Below are 26,317 nucleotides of genomic sequence, written 5' to 3' on the forward strand. Positions count from 1 at the left end.
TCTGTCCTCTTTGACCTCGTCCCCAGATCCTGACTTTTGATCCATACTTGGTTTTCTTTTGTCGTACCTGGATATTGTTAAGTGCCGCCCAGTAGTGATTGACCTTTGTTATTTGGAAGGAGAAAACGATGAATGGCTTATTTCCTTTCCAATTTGTGGGATTAGTTGACTTGAAACACTGGATTTGAGGCAGTTTTTCTCTGGATAACTGCAGAGATTTCATACTTAAATTCTCAGTGCGCTTCCTCACAGTGGAGAATTGCTAAGGTGGTGTGAAGCCTCCTCCAGAAGCAGGGAGCAGTGCTATTGTGCTCATATCCCGTTCCCACTGGCCAGTCCTCAGAGGTGTTTTGCCAGGAGCTTCCCAAGTTCCTGGAGCGAAATCCAGACCCACCTGGCTGCAGGACATGGGAGTGCACAAGCACTGCAGCTGCTCAGGAGCAGTGGATGCAGGAAGGGCAGAGCACAGATGAGGATGGGCTGCCTTCCCTCTGTCACTGTCCTCTCACAGAGGCACAGAAATTGCTGGTGCCTCATGTCCTGCACTGCACCAGAGCAGCAGGAATCTGCAGCAAGCGGTTCAAAAACAATATTCCCAATCAGGGAAAGTGCTGCAGCCTGGCTGACTTTTCAAAATGCTTTGAAATCTGCTTTAGAGAAGGAAGGAAGAGAGCTGTGCTTAGAGCAAAATTTCCATGAGAACTTACAATTGTCACTATTTTAGGTATTCTTATTGCTTCAGTGGAGAAAGTTGGGCTCTATTTAGGGGAAATTGCTAGTATTCATACTGAAAAAGCACACTTCTCCTAGGTTACATGTACTTGTTTAGACTGGTCTGTTCATCCCACTTTTGCCCTTCCATGCACAGGTCTTCTTACTGCAAGATGTAGAACCATTTCTATGGGAATTGCTTTGAAAATAAGACCTGCAGGAGTGAACTCTTTAATTGAGTGGGTCTTTTTATTATAATTAAATGTACAGTGTCTGGGCATGAAGCCATCAGCCCTCAAGAAAATGCAGCCAACACTGAGTGCTGTGGTGTGATAAAAGTTATGCAAGTCCATCACACTCATCCTCTCTCTGCACTGGCTTCCTGTAGAGGTGTGAGCCAGGCTTAAATTCTTCTGGACTGCTCCAGCTCTTGGGCTAATACATATGGAAATGGCTTAGGTGGGGAGTAGGTTTGGCAGTTGTATTTCTCGAGGGTCCTACAACCTGTTCATTCCGGAACCAAAGACCAGCCAAGCTGAGGCTCTAGAATAACCTTCACAGAAATCAAGAGGCCATCAAATAAAGCTTGTCCTTCTTTCCTCTCTGCATTAGAGGTGTTTCTTTCACCTTGCTTCCCCTCCCAGGCACAGCAGCAGAGATACAGGAAGCCAAAGCTCTGTGAAAGGAATTCACTGTAGCTACGTTCTCCTCTTGAGAAGGACAGAGAATGAATCAGATGTGACATGTTTGTCATCCTGCTTAATACGAGACTTGACGGCCCTCAGGTACTCTTGTGATGAGGGCAGTGATAGAGGCAGCTCAGAGAAGGTTTTGGTGCATTTTTGAGCAGCGCTGCCTTATAAACAAAGGATTTATGGCCAGGCAGAACAGCCTTCTGAGGTGTCAGTTTAGATGCCGACATTGGTCTCACTGGGGTCATTCACACCATATTTTGCTTCTGTACTTTTTGTAATAAGCAAACCACCCCTAAAGAGAGTCAGCAGCCCAGTGAAGGCGTGAGGGACTGCTCACTGCCCTGCATCCCAGGATTTGTGTGCTTTGGCTGGGGGTGCTGCCTGGCCTGGGGTGAGGAGCGCCTGGGGATTTTGAGCCCCAGTACTATGAAACTTAAACACCAAAGCAAGTTACATCTCTACATCCCAGAAGTTTTATCATTCAGAGGCTCAAAACACGTGGGTTAAGCACCTGTGCTCAGAATATGCAGTGACTACAGTTCTGGAAACAGGCAGCATTTTTAAACTGCCAGCCTTGAAACTGTTTGAAATTCAGCTTTGCCATTGTCTGGAAGCTCTACAGTCTACAAAAAGCTCAATTTCTCATAAGCATCAGGGGAGAAAATTACATTTGAGCAGTAAGGTTCATTGGAAGACTTTACTTTTCTATGACAGCCCTGTGTCCTGGGGTGGAGAGTGTTAGGGGCTGCTCAACCTTGTACAACATCTTTTCACCTGACTTGTGGAGTTGTTCACTGTATTCTCATGTGTCCTTGAAATGCCAGCCCTCAGCTAGAGCACCCAAGTCACAGAACACTGGTTATGGGGGCTGCTCTTCAGCTCAGTTCCATATCAGGGGTTCCAGCCTGGCTTCCACATCTCTAATGGCAAAAGGCAGATCACCAGCCAGGGAAGGGTTTCCAAAAGCACTGGTCTAGCTCTGTGCAAGATTCTTCTTTCATCTTTCTGATGCAAAACTAGCAGTTTTTGAGAAGAAAGCATCTAGTGACTTTGAAGCTTGAATTCTCTTTGCCTATCTTGAGAGGGGTAGGGCAGCAGCAGGGGTAGCAGCCACACATACCCAGTGATCAGATGAGTTGTGTGCAAGGAGTAATTTTTGGGACCACTGTAAATACTGGCCTTCTATTTCTTCTGAGGCTGCATGTTGGATTCCTGACATTTTAAACCCAATCCCTTCATGTGAGGATTATCAGCCTCAGCGCAGATGCAGGGGATGGCATAGCTCTAGAGAAAGCCAGACCTGAAATAGCAAGGTTCATTTCAGATCAGGCTTGCAGTGTTTTATTAGTAGTGCTTTCAATAAGTTGTGTAAGAAAAAGCTTTTGCGTATTATGCCCTAACACGCAGATGCCTCTAAAAGATATCTCAAATCCCAGTGTGAGAAGGATTTTATTGCTTTTTGTGCTGGAACTGTATTCTTGCAGATGGCTGTGGGGTTTATACCTTTCCCCCCTTCCCTGCATACTGGCCTGTGGTCTGTCCTCTGCATATCTCCAAAATGCCCTTCCAGGAGCAGCGTTAGTAGTGCTGCATGGGAACAGGGTTGTCAAGGGGTTTGGGAATAGCACACAAGATCCAGCCACAACCCCTCTGTCCTAAAGTCTCTAGAGAAGCTGCTGGATATATTTAAACAGTGACCTGTGCTTGTGGCAGTGCTCGTGGTCAGCATCTTACATCACCTTTCTCTGATGTGAGCAGAACAAAAGAAAAGAGACCCAAACAACAGCAAGGACCTGTGTGCCTTGTGAATAAATGCTATAGATTCTGGACTTATTCTGGCACCCGGATAAGTCTCATTCTCCTCTCTGTCACAACAGTGGAAATCGGGTGTCCCTGCATTGAACTTAGCTGAACCATTTGGGGTAAAAGCAGTAAATGCTGGTGGGAGAAGAATCTACCCAACCTGTCTGTGTGTTTGACATGCCAGGAAGGGACAGGGGTATGGGCTGCTCTTCTGGAACTGTTTTCATTTTGAAGCTACATGTCCCCCTTGCAGAGCTGTTGTGCAGTAGCACAGAGAATGGAAGGTGCAAGGGTTGTGCAGTAGCTCAGAGAGTGAGAAGTGAGGATGGAGCCTGTTGTTTTCTGAAGGAGGAAAGACCACTCTTCATTGCTTGGGATATTGTTTCCACGTAGTTCTCTTCATCATGTGCTGTGGGGCTCTCTGACTCCATGCCACATCTTACACGTCATGAGCAAGGACTTGAGCCTTGTGCCCTTTCCAGAAATTTACTCTTGATAAAGTAATGTCTTTGGTAAACTTCTTAACCTCTCCCATCTCCTTTCCCTTAGCCACCTCCCTAGGAGGTGGGAATATCTGGTTTTATCTTTGTGCTTGCTCTCAGACTGCTCCCTGATTTGTTTCAAGGTGCTCTGAGCAGCTCTGCTGCTTATCTCTGCTGTGACAGGCTGCCCTTGTTCAGATCCCCGCACCAAACCCCCAAGCTTATCAGTCAGCCAGAGTTTTTTGTTTCAGATTGGCGTGCCACATCCGTCAGAGCCCTCTGCCTGACCATGAAGAGGGACAGGACCTGCACAGCATCCTTCTTCAGTGCTGTTCACTTACCTTCTCCTGCTGGGAGATGGGCACTGAGCAGCAAAGGGACAAGCCCTGTGGGAAGGGAAGCTGGCAAGCAGGGGATGCTTTCTCTGTCTGCAGAAGGGGAAAATCTGGTCTTTTCATTCAGGAATCCCCTGCCTCAGGCCCTGGAGTTTGAAGTGATGCCTGGTGGCTGTGCACAGAGGACTGTGACAGGCCTGTTCTGTTGCAGTCAGTGTTTTGCTGCCGCCGTTTGCTGGGAGATGCCGTGAACACTCCCCTGTGGCAAAATGATAAAAGTCCTTCTGAGATGCATAAATTCCAAATTAATATTCCATATTACATGTAACTATTTTGACTCTGCTAAACTAAAGGATTTTATGTTGATGTGAGTGAGGGTAGAGTTTAATTCTTGGTGTGCATCCCTCAGTACAGCTGTTGTTGCTAGGCCTGGTAGATCTCTTCCTGACATGCCACAGCTCAGGCACGGGTCCTGTGTGGCTACACAGTTTTAAGTAAACAGTCACTTTTAGGTTTGCATTCTTAGTTAAGCCCCGAGTAAGCAAAATTCATGATGCTGGGTAAAAAACAAAGCACAAGGAAATGTTAGGAAATAGCTACTTTTTCTTGCCTTTTTTTCTTCCTCCTCACTCTTCTAATTGGCTTCAGCATTAAATATAAGCTGTCTTAATTACCCACACTGATTGGATTGCTTTTCCAGTCCCCTGACTTCATTTCACAGCTGTGCAGATGTTTGCAACTCCTTCTCCTTAGGAAATCTCTGGGAGCCTTAGGAATGTGTTAAAGCAGGTGACTGGGTACAGCAAACATCAGACACCATTGTTCGTGAGGTACAGTTCTTGTTCCTGGGATGAGGCTCTGAGCAGAGGGTAGGCCTGCCCCAAGGCATCTGTTGGGGAAATGTCTTCCAGGAGAGGTCTTCAGCTTTGGTCTCTGTGGGCATGGTGCAGATGCCCTGAGCCTGTGATGCTGCTGGGCTAAGAGGTGAAAATGACAGAGACAGGAACTTCAGGGCAGTTGCTTTTAGCCCCTTTGTCTATGGCTGAAGGGTACAAAGTGGTGTCCAAATCCCTGACACAAGTCTTCTTCACTTAAAGCTGTTTAGCATGCCTAGGAGACAGTTTTCTGATGAAACTGTGCATGACTTGGCACCTGAAGGGTTCTGCTGTTGGCTTTGTTTCACCTGCTCTTCAAGTCCCCTTTTGTGTGACAGTATTTCCATAATGCTCCTGAGATTTATGCTGTGATGTTCCCATTTCTGAAAGTGGAGGCTGTGGACAAGTCATTAAGCACAGCTAAAACTGCACTAAAAGGTTATTACCCGAGTACAAGTATGTGATCTATTATGGGAGATCTTCATGAAAGTGATTTACTACCCTTTTTAATTAGGAATTCAGAACCTTTTCTGATGCTTCCTCATAGCTGTACTGCGGGATTGGTTCTTACCCAGCTCAGCCACTATGGGACAAAAATTCTGCTTTAGATTAAGCAGCTGAGTTTTTCTGCAGAATAAAGACAAGATCCTGTAGGGATTCCCTTACCCTGAGTGTCACCCAGACAGCCACACTGCTGTCAAGGAGCCTCCTGGACAGCCATGGAATACTCTGCTGGGACTGTGGATGGTGATCCCGGGTGTGGCCCTGTTCCCAAAGGTCTCATGTTCAGCCCCTGCTCTCCTGTACCACACTAGAAGCTGTGTTTAAGAATAATGAAGACTTGTTTCTTTACGCTTACCCCTGTACTTGGTTTCTTCCAGTATCAAGTAAGTGCAAGCTCTGCCCGTGTTTTCCCTGACGTTTAGAGCACACATAGCATTGCTCTCACATGGATTCTCTGGTGTCTAGTAAGGGTTGAGCTCATGCACCTTCTCTTTCACAGATGAATGTCTTGCTTTTCTCGCCAGCTGTCTAATTTCTTGAGTGTTCCTATGCACTTGGGAATTATGTATTCCTGTGATAGCACATACATTCAAATTTAAGTATTCCAGAAGGTGTGATGATGCCCAAGGCGATTTTCATCGACACCCGTCTGCTTCATCACTCCCATGCTTGCAGCCTTAAGATGGGGATAGGAAAAACCAAAAGGACATTGAAATGAGACTGAGACTCAGTGATCTGAAATAGTGCTTAATTAAGAGGAGGGCCTCAAATTGCAAGTTCTGGGATACATTCAGTCATGTTGTTTATTGCTCATAGTTGGTGTTCTAAAAAAAAAATTAAGCCATGCCTTAGTGTAAGTTCAGCACATCATTTGCCAAGGGAAAGGCGGGGAATGAGACATGTGAAAGGGCCCAGTTGTTGGTTTATTTATTAAGTGCTGTGTACAAGTAGTGCACATTATTATTTGATGAGGGGTGCTGCTACTGCTGCAAAGCAGTGTAGGGAGATAGAGGACACTCTTTAAAGAATTGGTACTGTGCCTGCTCCTGTCTGGACAAAGCTCTGGAATGATGAAATGAGAAGACCAAACTTGACAGTGATTTTTCAACATTTTAGGTGTCCTTTCTGTGAAATGAAGGTAGAGTGTACTGGTTTTGTGAATGTGCTGCACCTCCCAACAAACCACAGAACTAAATGTAAAAGCTCTGAAAGGGAGCAATGTGCTGTTGTTACTACGTGGACATGGCATGCTCATGGAGAGAGGAGCTTGCAGATGGCTGGGTGGGCATCACCTGCTGGAATTGTCCACTCTTCCCCACTGACCCAGGAGATGCTAGTGTGAACTTTGTTTCTAGTTATCAGAAGTTGGGCAAGGCAAACCCAGGTGTCTGGCTGGATTTGAGCTTCCTGTCCTGGAAAAAATATGGGACAGAAAACATGTGAGTGGTAGCACAACAAGAGATGGTCTCACACTTCTTTTAGCTGATTTTGGAAGGGTACCTGTCCTGTTCCACTATGAAAGGGGGAGTAGGGAAGCCCCTATAAGAATATAGCATATGTTGAAGCATTAATAAAAATCAGATTGGTCCCTCTCAGTACCTTGTGTTGTTTTCTGCTGTTTGCATTTAGTAAATATTTTGCTGTTCTCCACTAAGTTTTGTAAAGGAGAGTCCAGACTATCTTGGCACAAACCAGTAGCCTGTATTTTCAGGCAGAGGTTTTCTGTCTCCTTTTCCATGGTCTGTGTTTGTGAGATACTAAGTTTATATAAATCTGGTAGGGTATGGCCTTATTAAGTCCAAAATCATGACCAGGCCTTAGCCAATGGCAGTCCTCTGCAGCTGTATTTTCTTCCAGGGTTAGAAGATCTGATAGAAGTGATTAATTGTATTTGGTCATTCTGTGAAGTGAGCAGCTCTGTGGCTGGTTCAGTGGAGCATCTTTGGCCAAAGGCAACTTCGATTATCGTGTGTGGGGCATTGAAGCCACCCTATTCAAAAGGGGTCACAGCCACAGATAGTAAATGCACACAGACATTTAATGAATGAAGCTGTAAACTCATGCTGTATCCAAAGCAGATACACTGGTGGAACACATACATTAGGCAGCTCTTGTAAAAGCAATTTTTCTTTCAGTTCAGACCTCTCAGTAAAACAGTGCTGGACTTTCATTTCAGTTTCCCCCTGCTGAGTTTTTCTCCTCTAATTGTGATAGTGTTAAACAAGAGCACAGGGCATTTGCAAAACAGTCATCTTTTAAATCATGGAAACGAATCCTGCAACTTTTTTTTTTTTTTTTCCAATTTGCTCTGTTAATACCCTAAGATTGTGGTGAATAGCACTGCCACAGTTTCACATCCAAACCAGCTGAGGGATTTCTGTAGCAGAGTCCAGTCTGGGGTGCAGTAGTCTGGGAGGGGTGTGTGGTCCTGGGCTGGGTTTTAGGCATGGCAGAGGGACATCTCTGCGGCAGGAATGCCATCTCGTGGCCATAAATAGCTATTATGTGATTTTAAATCCAGCTCCCATCCCTTCTTCCTTCCTCATGACACTTCCCCAGTATATCAGTCATTCTCAGGAAACACAAATGAAGCTGTATGTTCTGCATGGCAAAGATCATCCCTTTTTGGGTTCCTAAAGCTGTGCTGTCGGCCTCAGCAGCTCCTCTTGGCTGCGGTGCCCTGTGCTGGCACTGGAACGGGCTCCGTGGGGATTGTGTGTGAGCCACAAGCTGATCAAGAGCAGACCTTTGCAGGCTTTGCTTTGCTGCAGTCTCTGTCAGCTTTACCCTGTTCCTTCTGTGCCTTGCACACTCAGGCACAGATGTGATGCTCTCCCAGACATATTTCTCTCTCAGCCGGCAGTGTAGTGCTGCCGTAGCCAGTTTGAGGATGTGGGAGTTGCAGCTCCTGGAGGGAGAGATGGTCTGGTACTGCTGTCTGCAGGATGTTAAGCAAGATGGTGCCTGCGTGTGTGACACATGCATTGTGTCTCAGAGCTGTGGAAACAGAAAAGGGACAGACCATGAAATGCTGGAGGTTGGAACACCTCCTTAGCTGCTGTAGAAGGAGCCCAGTCCTCAGCAATGCACTGTCTCTACTCACATTTTGAGTAACACCATAGTGCTTTCTGCAGAGGTGTTTTTGGGAAAATAAACGCCCTTTTTGGAAGCAAAATATTTACCCATGGTGTTCTGTTTAGCAGAGGGAGTGTTACATGCTCGGCAGGAATTAGGGTGCCGTGGGAAATGATGGATTCACTCAGAGCACGTTTGGGCTGTCCCACCAGAGCAGACGTCAGTGCTCCATGGCCTCACTCGGTGTTCCATGGCTCGGAGAAGGCAGGTACAGCCACCTCTGCTGGCCAGTGCCTGCAGGAATGCTGATCTGTCAGCACCTGCACAGGAGCTGCATCAGTGAAAGCGCGTTTTAAATCACTGCAAAGTCTGTGCGGGAAAGTCTAGGAGGAATCAAATCTGTTTGTGCTGTCACTCCCACTTCAGCTCAGCTTGTTCCTAGGGGATGGGACTGAAAGGCTGCTCTGGCAGCTGAAAGGGAGGGGAGGAAACAAATGTAAACAGAAATAGGCTGCGTTGTCAATCTGTGTCTGATGTCTTTGGTTATCCTGTTATGAAGGTGAGTAAACACCTCAAAGTTTTACCGTGGGAGGAATCCCAGAGGAGGCTCAGCAGCCCTTGAGTATCAAGATGTATTATGGATGCAAACCATTCTCAGTGCATTTCTACAGGCAGAATGGAAAGGTGCCTTTCTTAGCACCTGAGTGGTATTTCCTAGCCCAGGATGTTTTTGCATGAGCAATTATGTGCATCTGTATGTATTCTTTGAGATTTTCATTGCAAATCTTCTTTGGGAATCTGCAGCAGTCACTTCCAGCACACCTTTCTAGCATTGCAAAGACAGGAGCCCTTTATGTCAGGCATCGTTTCATCTGCTTGCTTCCTGTAAGTTGGATGAAGCAAATTAAGGCCTAACTCTACTGACTTAATTAGATGTCTCCTTATTGAAACAGCAGGGGCCCAAAGCAGGTGACTGAGGCACGTACACACAGTAGTACAGTCTCCTAAATTTGTGGGGTTTCAACTGAGGTTTGTAGTCCTACTGCAGGAAATCATAAACTAGTTTGTAGCTGTCCCCAGCACAGCATCCCCAAAGTGGCAATTGTTTATGGCATTCTCCTGCTGAAACAGAGTTGTGTGTGTGGAGTTGTGTGTGCATCCCATGGTCTCCAGGTGTGTCCAGCCCATGGGGTTTTCTTGGAGTGCCTAAAAAAACCTGGAATTCTTCTGTGCCTTTGGGTTTTTCCAAATCCCAAAGACACAAATGAAAATCCTTTTATCCATTGCCATTACCCACAAGAGCTGCAAAGGATACATATTTTCTCAAAGGCTTTGGGATGCCTTGCTTCTCTTTGTTACAGCTTTGTGACCCAGCTGTGCAGGGCTGAGCACCTGCCTCTGCCAGGTGTCATGGACACATCTGTTCTGCCACATCCCTGCCAGTCCAGGGCCTCACCTGCACTGCTCCCTAGGAGCTGCAGGAGCTTCAGCTCTTCCAGCCTCTGCTCATGAAGGGCTCACCATTGTCTAGTTTATAGTGTTCCTAGAAGTTCCCAGGCACTCTTTTGTTTTAAAAAATGAGTATTTTCATCCCAGTGGGATTTATGCCATTCCCTGCGTGAGGTTTGGCTGTTGACCTGAGTAAGTCTGTGTGTGCTCAGTTATAATGAACTGTCACCTCCATGTATGGGCAAGAGAAGTTCAGATAGGTTACTGATAATTGTGGTCATCAACCTCTAGTTCATGTTTTTGAATGGCTGGTATAGATAAAGCATTAGAGAATATAGTAAAAAGCTATCCTATGTGCTTCTTCATCTATAGTTAACTGTTAAAGATACTTTAAACCTGTTTATTTTCCTCCTCGCTTGTGTCTCTAGGAATATATAGAAAAGAAACAGAGCTTAGCATTACATTAGAGGAAAAGGTGCACTGCTCCATCAGCTGCGTGAAGGTAGGTTAGCTCAGTGCCTGGTGTGCTTCTGCTCTAACTCTGTTTTTCTCAGTGCTCAAGCATGGGCATACATGATTTATGGCCCAAGATTTAAAGGTCTCTTCTGGGAGGGGAGGAGTGTGCTAAAGTAATAAAACCAGCTAATAATAAAAATAGCTAGACAGGATTTCTGGGAGAACTAAATTGAGACTGTGTGTAGCATTTTGGTCTCCAGCAATGAAGTGGGATCTGAACTCTCCATCCTCAGAGCAGGATCCAGATCCAGCAGGGACCATGGCTGGGCACCACGGTAAGCTGAGAAACCAAGGCTGGATTAAAAGCATCACACCACACAAGGTGAAGCAGTCACCAAGCACAGGCAGTGTCTGCCAGGCAACTGCCTGTGCTGCCCTCTTGATGAACTTCCCTTCACCAGCCAGCTCACTTTGGAGACCTAGCTACAAGTACACCAGGAGGAACACAGACATGCCAGAAGACAAGAGATGAGGGTTGTAAATGAAAAGAAGTGCATGAAGCACAACCCTCTGCACCAGCACTGCACAAGGGAGGGAGGCAGCCAGACTGGCTGTCATTGCATCCTCACCAGATCCCACTCTGACAGCAGAGGACAGCAAGGGAGGCTAAACTGCCATTACAAGTGTTGTCCCAGACATGGTCACATATATTGAATGCCTTTCAGCTGGACCTCTGTGCCTTTGTACACAGCCAGCTGGCTGTGCAGGAGGGGAGGTGATGCTGCTGCTGCTTTTGGTGACCCTGCAGGGATTGAAGCTGCTGCCTGCAGTGTCCTGCCTTCCCAAGGATGTGTCTTATCTTGGGAGGGGACAGGCACTGCTGCTGAGTTGGTTAATTTGGGAAAACTATACCAAGCAGGTGGCTCAGTAAACTCCTGCAAATCTGGCCAACATGTAGGAATATTATTCTGCAAGACTTCTTTACTTAAGTGGTGAATTGATGGGAACAAGGCAGAAGGGCAGCATCTCTGGCACAGACCTGTCCCAGGGAACTGCCCTGTCCATCATGCACACCTGGAGTCAGCCCACTGAGGGGACAGCATAACTCTCCTTTAGTACACATTTATACTTTCATTTTCTGATTTTTTTATGTTTATTTCATGCAAGCTGGAGAGGGATAAAAGATATCCTCTGGTAATTTTGAAGCCCATGAGAAGCGGTCGTAGATGACGTTTAAATGTCCCCCCATGGCTCTGCAGCAGCTCCCCTGTTAGCCTGGCTAGCAGGGCTGATTCATGGCCCAGCAGTGCACCCAGTTGCACTTGTTCATTATTTGTATAAATCACAGGCATCAGTGTTCTGGCTACATCAAGTTACAGGAGCATGGTGGAAGAAGGGTGACTGTTTTAAATTAGGCAGGGGCTGAACAGACTTGCTGGAGAGCACAGTATATGAATGAGAGAATTTAATAAATTTTCCTGGGTATTAAATGTGTATGTTCACTTTTAGGAAGGTCACAGGTGCTAAAGTTTCCTTTAGAGGAATTTACATACCAGAGTTGAACACAAATTGCTAAATCAGTGTCTCTCAAGGACAGCTGAGAAGATTGTAGGTCATATCAGTGGGATATTGTGGAGAAAAGCAGCTGAAGTCAGAGACCCTCCTGCCTGGTTTCATTTGATACATGAGTGCAGTCAGGACAGGGATCTTTACAGGATTTTGCTCAAGCCTTATTCATATCCCAAACAGTATTTCAGTTATGAATTTTAACATTGCAGTGTTTGTCTTTTTAGCTATGTGGCAATGTTTTTATTGCTATATCTGCATTTTAATAGCCCTCAGCCCTACAGCCAAAGATCAGTAAAGCACTGCACTTCCTAGGATGAAGACAGTTGTTTCTGCAGTGACCTTATGGCAGGAAAGGGTAGAAGCTTGGCACAGCATCAACAGGAGGAGAGTGGTCTTACAGATTTTGGCTATAAATTGGGAAGGGCTGAATAGCATCAGCTTGGAGGTTTTTGGGATCAGCAGTGCAGGACAGCTGAGAGCAGCTAGGTCTGAGCAGCCTGGCACCTGCACTGGCAATGGCATCACTGCTCCTCATGTGCAAGTAAGGGCAGTGTCTGTGATAGCTCCCAGCTGCTCCTGAAATCAGGCAGGTGAGCCCATCCTTCAAGTGCTCCGTGAAGCTGTTGAGGTAATGGGAGACAAGAGCTGACCTTTGGTACTTGTTGGCCACTCACACCCTCTGAATATGTGTCATTTTATGTTCCATTCAGGTAAAATCCTAGCACTTTAGGCTGTTTGTCAGTAACTGTGATGACACCTCTAGGTGAATCTGTAGACACAAGGTCTACAGTAATGGTCTCCTTATTATGCTTGTAAAAGGTAGAACAAGGGCCAGCATCTGTCAAGTTAGCACCTGGGGCATATCTCAACCTCTGGCACTTTGCAACCAGAAGATTTTAGCTGCTTATCCTAAGTTTGATGCCTAAATAGAAACCCTGGAAACAAAAGTAGATCCTGGTGATAGCAATGGAATGGCACAGGTGCCATAAACAGGGCAATGACTCTAGTAAATTCTCTATGGACAGCAGCATTTCTTTATCAGTTCCAGACCTTGCGATGCACTGGCCAAGAAGAAATGAGCTGAGGGGTTCAGGCAGGATTCAGATAGTGAATATGGTCCTGACTGAAGAAGTCCTGTCAGGGCTGTTCTGCTTGTGCACCTTTTTTGTGGTGTTTGTACATCCATATGTAACCATGTGTATGTGTGTATCCTTTTGGCCAGAATGACATTTGCTTGTCTGCATTTGCAGATGCTTTATTGTTTTGAAGTGTCAGCATGAGTTCTGTGATAGGGGGACAAAATGACATGGCTGCTTCATGGCATTTATCCACAGTGGGTACACCAAATGTACCCAGTACACCTTCCCAACAAATGAACTCCTGCAGTGATAACCTGCTTAATGATTAAATATGGAAATGAAACCATTACACTGTTAGTCCCTCAGAAGATCCTAATACCTAGCTACTGTCCAGAGCTAATTTTCTGAACAATAATTTAATACACAGGCCAGATAAACTGGGTACTGAGATTGAATATAAATGATGTTTCAGTGGCATGAATTACGGTCTTATGCTGAGCATCACTATGGCAACTAATGACATCACCACAGGCTCCAACCAGCACAAAACTCAACTTTTGATGGTCTCCATTTGTTGGCGCAGATCTTTTCAGGGCTTTTGGGGGTATGAATATGTAAGCACCAGTGTTGTCAAGGATTTGCTATGTATGTTTGCTGTCATTTGAAACATTTATTCTCTTTGTGGTTAATGTTGTTCCCATGAAGGAAACCTAATGAAAATTACTGTTTGTATTTGGTTAGTAACATTTGTTGATAACATATGGTCTGGGAATGCTTCAGCAAATAAGAGCTTTTTAATAGTAAACAGAGATACGAGTTCTATAAAGCAGATGCTGTCAAAATACACAGTGTAAGGTTGGATATTTTCTTACTTTTGCCTCTTACCCAAAGCAAGATAATCTTCCTACTTTCCCTCCTGGTGACAATGCAGTTTTCTGAGAGAAAACATAACCTGTGACCCGAAACTGTGATTAGAAAATCAAGTTGTTTCTTGCTTCTTACCCTTAAAATATTTACGAGGTAGCTGATGGCTCACACATGGAAAAATAAATGATATGATAAAGGACCTGACTGGACTTATAGTGCTGTAGATAATTTAAGCCAGAGTTCTGCTCTCTGGGACTGGTGGTGGTTTGATGCATCATCATAAAAAACGAAACATGTGGAACAGTGACACCAGGAGAGCTTCAGAGCAAAGCTGATGAAGTACCCAAGTTTGTTAATCAGCTCTGCGCCGAACACGCTCATCTGCTGAGCTCAGCTGGATGAGATTTGCTCAGTGGGGAACAAAGCATAAACTCACACTCCTGGAGCACAAGGAGAAGTGAATTATTTTTACTGATAATTTTCCAAATGCTAAACCTGCTGCTTGGTGTTCATCTTTGAGGAATACCTAGTCACTGGACCATGTCTTCTGAGCCTTTTCAAGGGAACTGCCTTTCTTCAGCAGAGCATCTAGTTTGAGGACAGCCTAAAGTGAGAAAGTGTCCCTAACAGAGTGAGGGTGAATTGAAGTGGTTAGTGAGTTATGGCATAATCTCCCATCTGATTTGCAGCATTCTGGGTTGCAGTGTCTGTTCCGCCACATCACTCTGAGGTGTTGTTCATGGCACACTCTTGGCAGGGTCCCACATGGAATGAGTTCATGTTTTCTGTGCATTTGGGCAACTTGTGATTGCAGAAATTGTAGATGGCCTCTAGAGACATGCATGTCTAGAGGCTGTGGGTAATTCAGCCTGCATAGCAAGCCAGGGAATGACTCACAAGGTACAAATAATAGACAGTGGATCATGGTATAGTTGCAGAGGTGGCATCTTCCTCTCCACTGTAGTCCCACCCACAAGGACTGGTGTCCTGCTCTGTAGTCCTAGCAAACTAGGATTACTCCAGACATAATGGCTTGAACTTAAACTTGGGTTAAGCTGAGATTTGGAAAGCGACCCAAGTTAAGTTACAGTTTCTTCAGAAAAAGCAAACCTCACTCAGACTGGAAAGGAGAGGTTAATTAGCCAGAGAAGAGCACAGGCATGAGTGATTACAGACATCCTGGGTGCAGATGTCTTCAATCCTCTACTTCTCTTGTGACTACACAGGCTGGCACTGCAGGAGACATTGTTCTTTCTAAATAAGAAAATTCTCTTAAACTTGGTTTCATGCTGCTCCCAGATGCTCTCTTTTTTTCCCCCAAGGACCATCACGGGTTTTCCAAACATCTGTCCCACATTTCCCAAAGAAGATAATTAATGCCCTTGTCACTCACACGACCCAACTGCTTTGGCTTGTGTCAGACACATTTTGGGTTAACTATTTCATGCCTGAGCAGTGCTGCTGCTGACCTGCCAGCTGAGCTGAACATGCCTCTGTCCTTCTTTTCACAGCTGGGGCACCCAAGGAGACTTCACGACAACCCATGCTCTTCCTGCAGTGAAGGTGAAGCTGTTCACAGAGAGCACAGGAGTGCTGGCTCTGGAGGACAAAGAACTTGGGAGGGTAAGGAGATTTTGAGTTTAATAATGTTTCCTTCTGGCCCTGCTTTTCTAGAGAAATCTCTCCTGTACAGAAATATCTTTGGAGCACAACATGCTCTGCTTTTTTGCCAAGCTTCAGGAGGGAGAAAGAAAGCAGGCTCTGCACTGCTGGAAAGGAGTGCATCTCGCATGCTGTCTTTGTTGTGAGTTTTTAATGGCAGCATTTCAGCTGGCTGTGCCTGCTCTGAGCAAAGGCAGAGGATCTTGTGTGGAATACTGGCAGTCCGGAAAGCCTTAAAGGTTGCTTGCGGAAATGGACATTCCTGAGGCAGAAAAGGGGATTATGCTGAAGCAAAAAGACGGGATTTACGTTTGGCAAGGGACTGTTAAGTTTCTTTCATATCTCCTGAGCAGCCAGTGCACAGTTTCAGCTCCTGAAAACACTGACTGCAGTACGCCCTGCAAAAGGCTTGGATCCCTGGCTTCCCTTGGGATAGATGGTGGCTGAACTGGTGGCTTCAGTGGGGCTGGACTGGGGAGTGAAACACGAGGGTTCATTTCCCCTATCAATGGTGGGCAAATTAAGCAAGTGATAATAAGCAAATAATAGCAAAGAGCTCATCTTCCCAGGGTGTTGGCCACAGAGCAAATCTTCCCACCCCATCTCTGCCCCTCGCCTGTGGTCCCCAAACCAGTGCCCTGGCACCAGTGGTCCTTGATCACTGCAGCCCACAGCTCCAGAATATCTGTGGATGGCACTTTCCTGTGGCTCTGGGACACTTCACTTGTCTCCATGGATTTTGTGAAGGGGTTTAATTTGTGTTGGCCCCAGGCAGGAAGGACAGCAAACTCCTTGCCATGCCTTCCTCAGCTTCTCAGGCTGAGATCAGTATGATGATGACTCCATGAAAATCAGTTTGGGATTAGAGTACTTGGCACCTCCTGGCTAAGCATGACCCAGGTGATCTCCAGGGGCAGCCTGGGCTCTGCCTGGCCCTGCAGCACTCCTTGCTCTCCATCCTGTCTGTATGGCTATGGCTAAGAAATCCATGGTCAGGAAAGCCACTGATCCTGTTGCAAGCCCAAGAATGGTATTTCCAGTTATGGACTAACCTGTTGGGATGTTTCTTGCTAACTCCATGGCTTTATGTGCTTTGACAAGGAGGAGTCTGTGTCCATTCAAGATTTTTTCTAATTAACATGGTTTTGTGTTAATCCTGTTTATAAAAGTGCCAAACATTATTCCAGGTCCTAGTGAGCTGTTGATTTAAATGTATAGCTTTATGGTGGAGAGTGCTGCATGCAATTTTGTCTCATGTAATTCATATTCATTTTAATTATTTGTGTTTTCATGTTCATGAAGTATCCTTTGTTCTTGCACTTGAGCGAGAGAAAAGCAAAGCTATCCTTTCTTTTTTCCTCTCAATCTTCTCTTCAAAGAGAGTCACAGCCCCTTCAGATTCTCCTCATCACCACCTTGATCCTTCCTTTCTCTCTGTCCTCCTTTTTTGACAAAAAGGATGACCCCTCTAGGCTGCAGTACTACAGCTGAAGACCTACCATTGTTTTGCTGCACAGCATCATAATATTTTCAGGATTATTTTCAAAACCTCCTACTTCAAACAGCCTGGCACCCTGCCTTTATCCGCTGTGGCATGCTGAGCAGAGCCTTTCACCCAGCCGCTGTGCTGCCATTCAGGGATTTTCCCCTGAGTGGTTACACTCAGTGCAGCCCCTCTTGCTTTGTAAGTCTTGTTTCCACTGGCAGCCGTGAGCAGTGCTGACTTTGCTGGTCTTGGGAAGCAATTAGCTGTGCATGTTGTTCTGAGAAAGATGTCAGCACCCAAAGCAACCCCTCTTGCCCTGAAAGGCTGATGAGCCAGCCCTACCAATGTGCTTTAGTTCCCAGTCCAGCGGGAAACCATCCCTCAGCCCTGAGCTTCTGCAAACTGAAGGACATAGGCCAGCAGTGGCAAGTGTGGGGAGCTGGCAATGATTCCCCCTGGCCCGTGGCCACCAGTGCTTTCAGTCGGCCAAACTTCAAAGGGATGCTCAGTGTGCCCGGAGCGGCCGAAAGATGACGCGTGTCTGCCCAGGCTGCATCCAGATTTCTTCTTTAAAGTAATAATGAAACCGGAGTGTGTTAAGCCCCTGGTTTAGCTGTTGGAGTGGGCCCGAACCTGCCTGCATGGAGAGAGGAGGAAAGCAGGTTTTATACACAAAACACCCCTGCTCAGCCGCCCTTTGAGCAGTGGCTTTGTGCTCTGCCAGGCGGGTACAAAGCCCACTCTCTGTTGCCAGGGTTGAGCTGGCAGCCAGCCGCCACTCCTCAGCTCACCACTTTTATCCGAGGGAGAACTGGAAAATGCTCCCAAGCCCTACACTGCTGAATGGGCAGCTGAAGGCATGGGAATACATCCTGACCCTTTTGAAGCCAGTGGCAGGGCTCCCATGGATTTCAGCCATGCCAATACTTCATTTACTGAGGGCAAGGAGGGGAAGAGCTGTGAATTGCAACACCACTGAGAAAAGTTTGTGTCTTTTGTTGGAAGAAGAGTTACAAATCAAAGTAGAGAGCATCCCAAACACAGAGTGGCTGCTGCCTCACTTAGAGATGCACAGGTGTATGTTCTTGCATGACCTGGCTGGCACTGGGGTTCCTTGGATGCTGCTCAAAGCTTGGGTCTGTGATGCTTCTAACACCCCCTGCCTCGTGTGGAGACCCCATTTCTTATCTTCAGGATTTGCCTAAATGTGTTTTCTTCCCAAGAGTGATTCAGTACAGACTGGTGTTCCTCAGTTATCTGTGTGACTAATAGCAGCTTCAGATTCCTGACAGAGAAAGCAATTCAATAAAAGAAGCGATAAATAACATTAATGGATAAGGGTAAAGTTGAAAATCTACTGATGTTTACCTCAGGCTTTAGAGGAGGCAATAAAATATGTTTTAGAGTAATTCATCAGAGGGTAATAGCATCAATGATATTTTGGTGGAGAACAGCCCCTAGATTGTTGACTCAGCAGCAAAATTGAAGAGCAGAGGAATACAAGATTATAGTCTGGGTTGGAGTTTGCCAGGAGTATAGACTAAGCACAGGCAAGAAATGAGTGATGGCAGCACATCAGTTAATGAGGGTGAATTGTGAAAAAAATTATAAAAATTGTGAAACAATTTGCTTGCATGAAGTTAATGGATTTAAAGATTCATCTCACTGCAGCACAATGGAAACCTGAATGAATTTGTACCAGGCAAAGTCACCTCTGAGAGTGAAAGCATCAGAAGGGGAACAGGTGTAGGGGGTCAGGCCACCTCAGGGGAAACATATGGAAATACCAGAAGAAGATGGTGGATGTGACTGTAGTCCTAGGGGAATACTCTATATCTTACTCTTTAGGGAGCTGCTCTGTTTTGTAGTGGTAATGGATGAGTGGGGAAAGCACAGCTATGATCAGGAAAGCCTGTTCACCTCTTGGAGCTTTTGGTTTCTTTGAGCCAAGTACTTGCACTGGTGTTCATCTGCAGTCACTGGTGTTTCATGGATGTGCTCCAGCTGGAGACTCTCCCAGCATTTCCTGCTGCATGAAGTGGAAGCAGAGTCCTGCAGCTACTCATGTCATGACATGGGATGCAGATTGTATGTGCTGTCATAGCTCAGTCAGATGTTCCTTCTGGAAATGATAGGAACTGATCGTGCAGTTCTGTCTGCACAGCCCCGTGAGCTGATTGAGGAGCCAAAGAATACATGACCAAATCTCAAAATAATAAGCTGTACTTGAAAAAAGCAATAAAGAGCCATTCTCATTGATGTGAATAGACACATCCAGACTGACTTCTAGGATAAAACTAGGTCATCTGATGTATTTCTGTTCCACATTAAACCTCATTTTGTGAATAATTTTTCCCCCTAACATTGTTGGTTTTAATTCTTACAGGTTGTTCTCCACCCTACTCCTAACAGCCCAAAGCAGTCAGAGTGGCACAAAATGACTGTTTCCAAAAACTGCCCTGATCAAGACCTGAAGATCAAGCTTGCTGTGCGAATGGATAAGCCCCAAAACATGAAGCACTCTGGGTAAACACTCGTCTCAATCTAAAGTCATTTTGTTTAGAATGTGCTTTAGGAAATCTTGCATTTTTGAGATTCTCGAAAAGAAACTCTTTTTCTCAAGTTCACAGGAGGTGAAGCAGAAAGATAAATATAGAAATGGCATTAGTTCAGTCATTTATAGTGCACTTTCCATATTCTTAGTGTAGTCTTTTTTAATGCATATGAGCCAAACAGTTTAAATTTTCAACAGTTTTCCTCACAGGAAATTATGTTTTTTGAGAAATAATAGGTGAACTGCCCAACTCTTACTGAGAATAATATCATTTTTTAGAAGTTATTCGGTGTCTCCCTGTATTGATTTCTCAAAACCAAAATCACAGTGCAGTTTCCACTTGAAATAAACCCCAGTGTGATCAGCATTATTTATACTTAGATACACACCACAATTAAATGGCAGTTGCCTGGAGTAGGATTAATAATTGTGAAGGTTAAAAGGGACATTTCCCCTTCAGAGGCTAGTGTCAGAAGATCTGGGGCCAGAGGGATGCCTGACCACTTCTACCTTCATATATAGTTACAGATTACATCATCCTGGGGAAGATCTAGCTAAGGCCAATGGCAAGGCTCTGATTGCTCTTCAGAGCTGAAGATGTGACAAAAGATTGAAACTATACAGGAAACTCACTGTTGGAAATTACTCTCCAGTCTGGTTTTGGTGCTGTAAAAGTAACTTTGTTTCACTTTTGTTTTCATAGCATTTTGTTAAATTCCCTTCATTATTAGGTGATTTAGATCACTCATCTTTTCTAATTCTTCCTCCTCCTGCCTCCTGACTCAGGGCCAGTAGTCTTGTGTAAAGTTTAATTTTTTCACCACAATCACAGGCACCAAAGCCAGAGAGGACAGATCCCGTGTCCTGTTTATGTCCTTGACCTCAGCTGATAGCAGGGCTGTTCTCTAGCTTTCTTCAACTAATATTTGATTTACATGAGACTGCTTAAAACTCTGAGGTTTATACCTCTTGTTACCAGAACTGAGATTATCTTTCTGTTGATGTCAGCAGCAATAGCCAAAAGGACACTTATTCTCTTCTTGGACTAGCCAAGGACTCAAAGACCACACCAGCATGACTTGGAGTTTTGTGGTTTAACCATTCACCAAGAGTATGCCAGATCTCTTCTGGCAGAAGGAACCCCTTGCATAACCAAAAATGAAGTGTTTTTCCTATTTATTGAGCCAGAACTAAAGTAATTGTAATGATGCATAAAGCATATTAATGCTGAATAGTATCCTTATGTTTATTATTAGCCTCATGCTGCCACTAGTTTTGCCAGTGTTTGTGTTACAGTGTCACAGTGGCCAATTCATCACAGAGATTAAATGCTTATTTTGACATTAATTTTAGAAGTTAATTCTTCCTTTGTAGAAAACAGTAAATTCACTGCTCCTCAGAAATTATTCAGTTTGCTTGAGTTATCCGTAGCCAAGCAATTTCTCGGATTTCATCTTAGAGCTGCTCAGTGAAGTGTCCTGGTTTAGTCATTCCAGTGGATATTGAGATCCTGTGTACTGGGTTTGATGTGGGAAGTGTCCCTCTGTTTGACAGCTCCCCTCAGCAAAATGGTTTTATGAAAGCTAAAGCAGATTCGGGGGTTCTCTCCCTTAATTCTTGTGTTGCAAATACATTCTTTGCCCATCCAACCACATTATAGCTATTCACTGGCACTAAAGGGCTTCAAATTCTGAGCAAATTGTGAAAGACAAAGGGAAAGAGAGAATTAATACTGCGTAACATTAAGTCTCTAAGATTTTTGTCTCTTTCTTTGCATGTAATTTGTTCAGGCTAGAAATAAACCCATTCATGAACGCAGTTGAGCTTGAGAGTCTTGTAATTACTCTCTTTTTTGCATTAACTTCAGTTTCTAAGTGTAAACAAAATACAATGAAAAGCAAGAGAATAACAGATTAACACTTGTGTGCTGAATTCACCTGTTCTTTTCTCCTAGGTATTTATGGGCAATCGGTAAAAATGTTTGGAAGAGATGGAAGAAACGATTCTTTGTCCTGGTCCAGGTAACAGATGTAACTAGAAGTGATCTAAAATCACAACATGAAATACTTGGGTCTGCCCTGTGGCCATTTTCAGTGCCATGTGATTGATGCTGAGCTGTGGTTCTGTGCAGGGTGTCTGTTAATCATGGATTCTTTTCTAAATGTATGAGTGTTCTCAAGGATACCTCAGCTGCAGACTTCTTGCCATGAGTTTCCAGATGCACTTGAATGCTTGATAAAATGGAGAATCAATTTTAATGAGGAATTAATGAGGTGAGGGGGAAGCTCAGTCTGTCTTGATTGGAGGACCTTGGGCTCTCTTTTGAACCTCCAGGTTAAATTTGGAGCCCATTTGAATTTACAGAAGTTTTATCACTGCCTGTGTCAGAGTCAGCATCGAGTCATTCTTGACATTTATATTGCCTTCACATTTATTACTGCTTCTCATTGTCTACAGCTCTCACTGATCATTTTGCAGTCATCATTTTGCAGTGTCTTCCTTTTTCCTTTTTTTCACATTTTGCCTTCCCAGTTTCAGTAGACCTGTATATTAGACTACTGTTAAGAATTTCAAGGAAACAGGCAGATGTCCTCTGTAACCTAAAAGGGTCTGGGCAGCACTTTGTGTTTAGATCTTCTCTCACCTTCCAAGAGCAGGTGAAATCACTGCATTGCCACAGAAGTGTGTGGCCCAGTGTGAGTGATCCATCTTCACACCAGGCTGAGGAAGTCACAGAGTCTTCTTGACTCCATCTCTCTCCCTCCTCTCTGAACTCTCACAGTGTGTTGTCTCCAAGCGTGAGGAATAAAACCTTCGTTCAGGGTTTTCTATGAAAGTAACAGAGGTGCTCTGATGTAATAACATGGGATCCAACTGAGATCCTGTGACAACACAGATCCAAAATGATTAGGTCAGAGGGTAGAGCCCTGCTGCTGCTGAAGCAGATGGCAGGTCTGCTGTAGAGGAGCAAAGTGTAAGAACAGAGATGCTATAAGCCAGCTGCACCAGACTCCACATTTGGAGCATGCCTGTGTGCTGTCTGTCCTGTGCTGGTAAGGACAGGAGTCCAAGCAGTCCCTCTTCCACCTTAGACACCTGATTTCTCTGGTCCTGAATCACCTGGTATAAGCTGGTTCCTTTGTTTTGTGTTAGTTATTGCGCCAAGTTCAGCTGTCTCAGTAGGAAGCTTAATTGTATTCATTCCCCTTTTAGCCATCATTGCTGGTTTCCATAGCATGAAACTCTGGGGCGGATAAGGAAATCCATCCTTGGGAAGTAAAGGGGATTTATGATGTGTGGGACCCATGTAAGTAGAAGGCTATTTGGAGAGACCTATTGAGTACCTAGTCCCATAACCCATAAGTATGATCAGTATGATATCATAAGTATCATAAGTATGATAACCCATAAGTATGATCAGCAGAGACAGTTTAAGTGCTCATTTTGTACTCCACATGGGGTCAAAATGGCCACAGAGAGGGGGGAGGTAATGTACAACAGCCACAGAGCATGCTTCTGTCTGCTTTTCCCTTTTGAGAACATTATACACTGACCCTGTTCATGGGCAGAGATTGAAGGATTGCTTTTCTCTGCATGTTTCCTTTATTATGTTCTGAAATGAAATTAGAAGTGCTATGGTAGTCCATGATCACCTGTAGTGCAACTGGTATTGCCTTTCCATGAGAGACAATTCAGTGCTATTAGACCAAGTTCTCAGTTCTTTTTTCCCTGTGAACATGGATGCTCCAAACCAGAATCATTTTTCCTAACCTCACTTCTCCCATAAATAATTCTATTGATACTCTTCTGTACAGGAGTTTGCAGGTTTGGTCATGGATTCATATTTCTCTCTGAGCCTTCTGGCCATTCAGTGTGATTGCAGTTGCTTCCCTGCTTTTTTAGCTGCTATATATTCTTCAGCTTGCTGTGGAGCTGAAGCTCTCAGAGTTATTCCATGTTTTCTCATGTTACTAGGTCTGTATTCGTCAGTTGGCATATCAGAGCAGAATTTGGCCAGAAAAGCAATTCATTTGAATAAGATGAGCAGACTTTTGCCCCCAGAGAGTCTCTGTAGCCCACCTCAGAAATTCCAGCTGCCACTGCAGCTTCTCTGTTATGTTACCGTTTGCTCAACATTTGGTGCAATGTAAAGTGTTCTGCCGTACATCAAATATAAACAAGAAACACTCTCTATGCAGTCCCTCAGATGTAGTTTGAGCATATTGAACATGTCAGCAGGCAATAAAGATGGAATAAAAATACTTTGCTGTCCGTATGTTTGTCATTTGCTTTTCATGCAATGCAAAGGATGGGTGCTGATACGAGCAGGGATTGGCAGTAAAGGTGTTGATGTCCAGGATGCTCTGAACTCTGCTAAACCACAGGGAGAAAATAACCCCTGCAGGAAGGTGAGCTGGCTCTTGTTACAGAAAATGCACAAGGAGCAGCCCCTCTTTCAGGAGCTTCATCCACACCAGGCTCCTGCCTGCATCAGAGCTGAGAGACAGAGCCCAAAGCATAAAGTCCATTTGGCATATAATGGTCTGGTCAGTCCCTGACACTGCCAGGAGGGCAGGGCTGTTTGGAGGAGTAACTAAGCATTTCCCTTCTGATCCCGTGTTCTGATCCCTGTAGCATCTCCTATTGCAGCTCTGTCTCCTCTCCTGTTGCTTGCAGAATAACCTCCCCCTCATGGTCTTGTGCTCTCTCCCTTTTTCCCCATTTCAGATGGACACAGCCTTGGTTCCTTCAGTGCTATGGGTGGTACCACTCTGTCTTCTGGTATCAGTGATTAAGAAATTCGTGGTAATAAATACTCAAACTCTTCATAACTATTTAAACAAGGCACAAAAGTGCCAAACTGCATGGGTGGCACCAAGGAGGAAGGTGTTGATGGCAGTTTGTCTCTTTTGTGTCAGTGATGCCTTGCCGCCATGAACGGAGGCTTTGCGCGCGTATGGAGAAAAAGCAGCTCTGCTGGGAGCGCTTCCACTGCTACTTGGCTTGTGTAAGCCCTGGAGAGAAGGGGAAAGGAGCAATGACTGCCTTGTAATTTGGGTGGAATAATCCCTCGCACCTTCTGTGTCTGTGTAACTGCAAGGGTTATGCAGGAGAGATTTGTTTGGGTGTAGTGGGTGCGAGCAGTTCCTTTGTGTCATTTCTAGACCTGAGCCTCGACTCTCCAGCACCTGCCTTGCTGGGTGGACTTGGCTCAACCCTCAGGGAAGGGTTATGGCATGGCATGGCTGACAGAGCAAGCGTGTGTGCTCCTCCAGCACCAATCTGTGCATTAAGAGGGGTTAGTTTTCCCTTCCGAATGAATCGCAGTCCTCTCTGTACACTGCCCACCCTTCTCATAGACACCCTTTGAGATGAGCAGCAGAAGAGCAGAATACTGATTAGATGTAAATTACATGGCAGAGACTCGTTACTTGCCTAATTTTAAATCCTGAGATATGCAGTGTGAAAATGATGGCAGAATATGGCCCTGAGCTTGGATGGAAATGGTCCGCAGCATCACAAGTGAGGAAAATGCTTCGTAAAGGCAGCAGTAATGCCAGTGGCAGTGGTAAGAAAAGCAATTAAGCTATTTAGGGCAAAGTTCTCTGTGACTGGTTAGGAAAGAAAATGTACATCCATTGCAGATGTTGTAAGTAAGTGTTTTCTAAGTTGCTGTATCAGCTGCTTGAGCACAGCACACAAATTTCAGCCAGTTTGCCAGTTAGACCCTCATGCAAAAGCTGGGATTTTTGATAGCTGACAGAGCTTGTATTAATTCTTTGCAAGGTCTGATGTGCTGTACTGGCAATAACACCATGGTTGGTTCTGGTAAGTTTGCTGGCTTTGCAATAGAAATTTCTTATGATGATTTTTAAGGGCAAATGAATTAATTACACTGAGATTTCAGACTGAATCTGTTCATCTCTTATCATAACCCCATTTCTGTGCTCTGGCAGCATATGGGAAGTAACACTCCATGGTACCTGGATGACATGTCTGCTGAGTAGCTTGAAGCAGTTTTCAGCTGATTGTGTCTGATGGTGTTTGCAGAATGTTGTTGGAACCAGATCAACTCTCTGCAGATTAAAACCAGTTGCAGTGTCTACGCCTGGATCTATTGTTCTAGTGACAGACTCCCTAAACTCAGTATAATTGAGACTAACAGTGACAGTTCTTGCTTTTAGCAAAACTCAGCTGACTCGGGATAAAATGAAATGAAGTAAGTGTTCAGTAACTCTGAATATCACCCAGAAATTGAAAATAGTTCAGCAGAATTGCAGTGTACTACACCAGCAGTCCTGGACTGTGGTCTTCAAGCCGAGGTGAATGACCCATAGCTGGTCCCCATAATCATATTAGATAATGTTTTCTCTTAGACACTTGCTGAGAACTAGGCATAGATGGTGATTCTTGTGAAGTCTGGAGTTTGATGATATATACAAAATACCTGGAAACTGCTGGTTAAACTGATGCCACAGCTTGTTACACCTGGCTGCAGTAGGTCCTGCATGTTGTGTCCATACTCACACAGGATGAATTCCCACCACACAGCCCTGTCTAGAAGAGCACACACATCTCCTCTTGAAGAGGGAATCTGGGACAATTGTTTTGTGCAGTTTTTTAGAGCTGAATGAATATGCTGAGATGTAAAAACTGTTTGTTTTGGTTTTGTTTGGTTTTGCTTTTTTGGGTTTTTTTTTAAGCTAGATCATTT

At 44.8% G+C, this 26,317-nt stretch overlaps 1 protein-coding gene across 2 annotated transcripts in view; it reads left to right on the forward strand.

Annotated features, from left to right (window-relative positions):
• Nucleotides 1-26,317, forward strand: part of CADPS (calcium dependent secretion activator) — a 208,717-nt gene that overhangs the window by 80,140 nt on the left and 102,260 nt on the right. For both annotated transcript variants that reach the window (XM_063411759.1, XM_063411760.1), the window contains exons 7-9: nucleotides 15,412-15,523; nucleotides 19,435-19,574; nucleotides 21,557-21,623. In XM_063411759.1, coding sequence (XP_063267829.1) covers nucleotides 15,412-15,523; nucleotides 19,435-19,574; nucleotides 21,557-21,623 — 319 coding nt within the window. The remainder of the gene's footprint in view (nucleotides 1-15,411; nucleotides 15,524-19,434; nucleotides 19,575-21,556; nucleotides 21,624-26,317) is intronic.

The sequence above is a fragment of the Prinia subflava genome, chromosome 14 (assembly GCF_021018805.1).
Source record: "Prinia subflava isolate CZ2003 ecotype Zambia chromosome 14, Cam_Psub_1.2, whole genome shotgun sequence".
Classification (NCBI taxonomy): domain Eukaryota; kingdom Metazoa; phylum Chordata; class Aves; order Passeriformes; family Cisticolidae; genus Prinia; species Prinia subflava.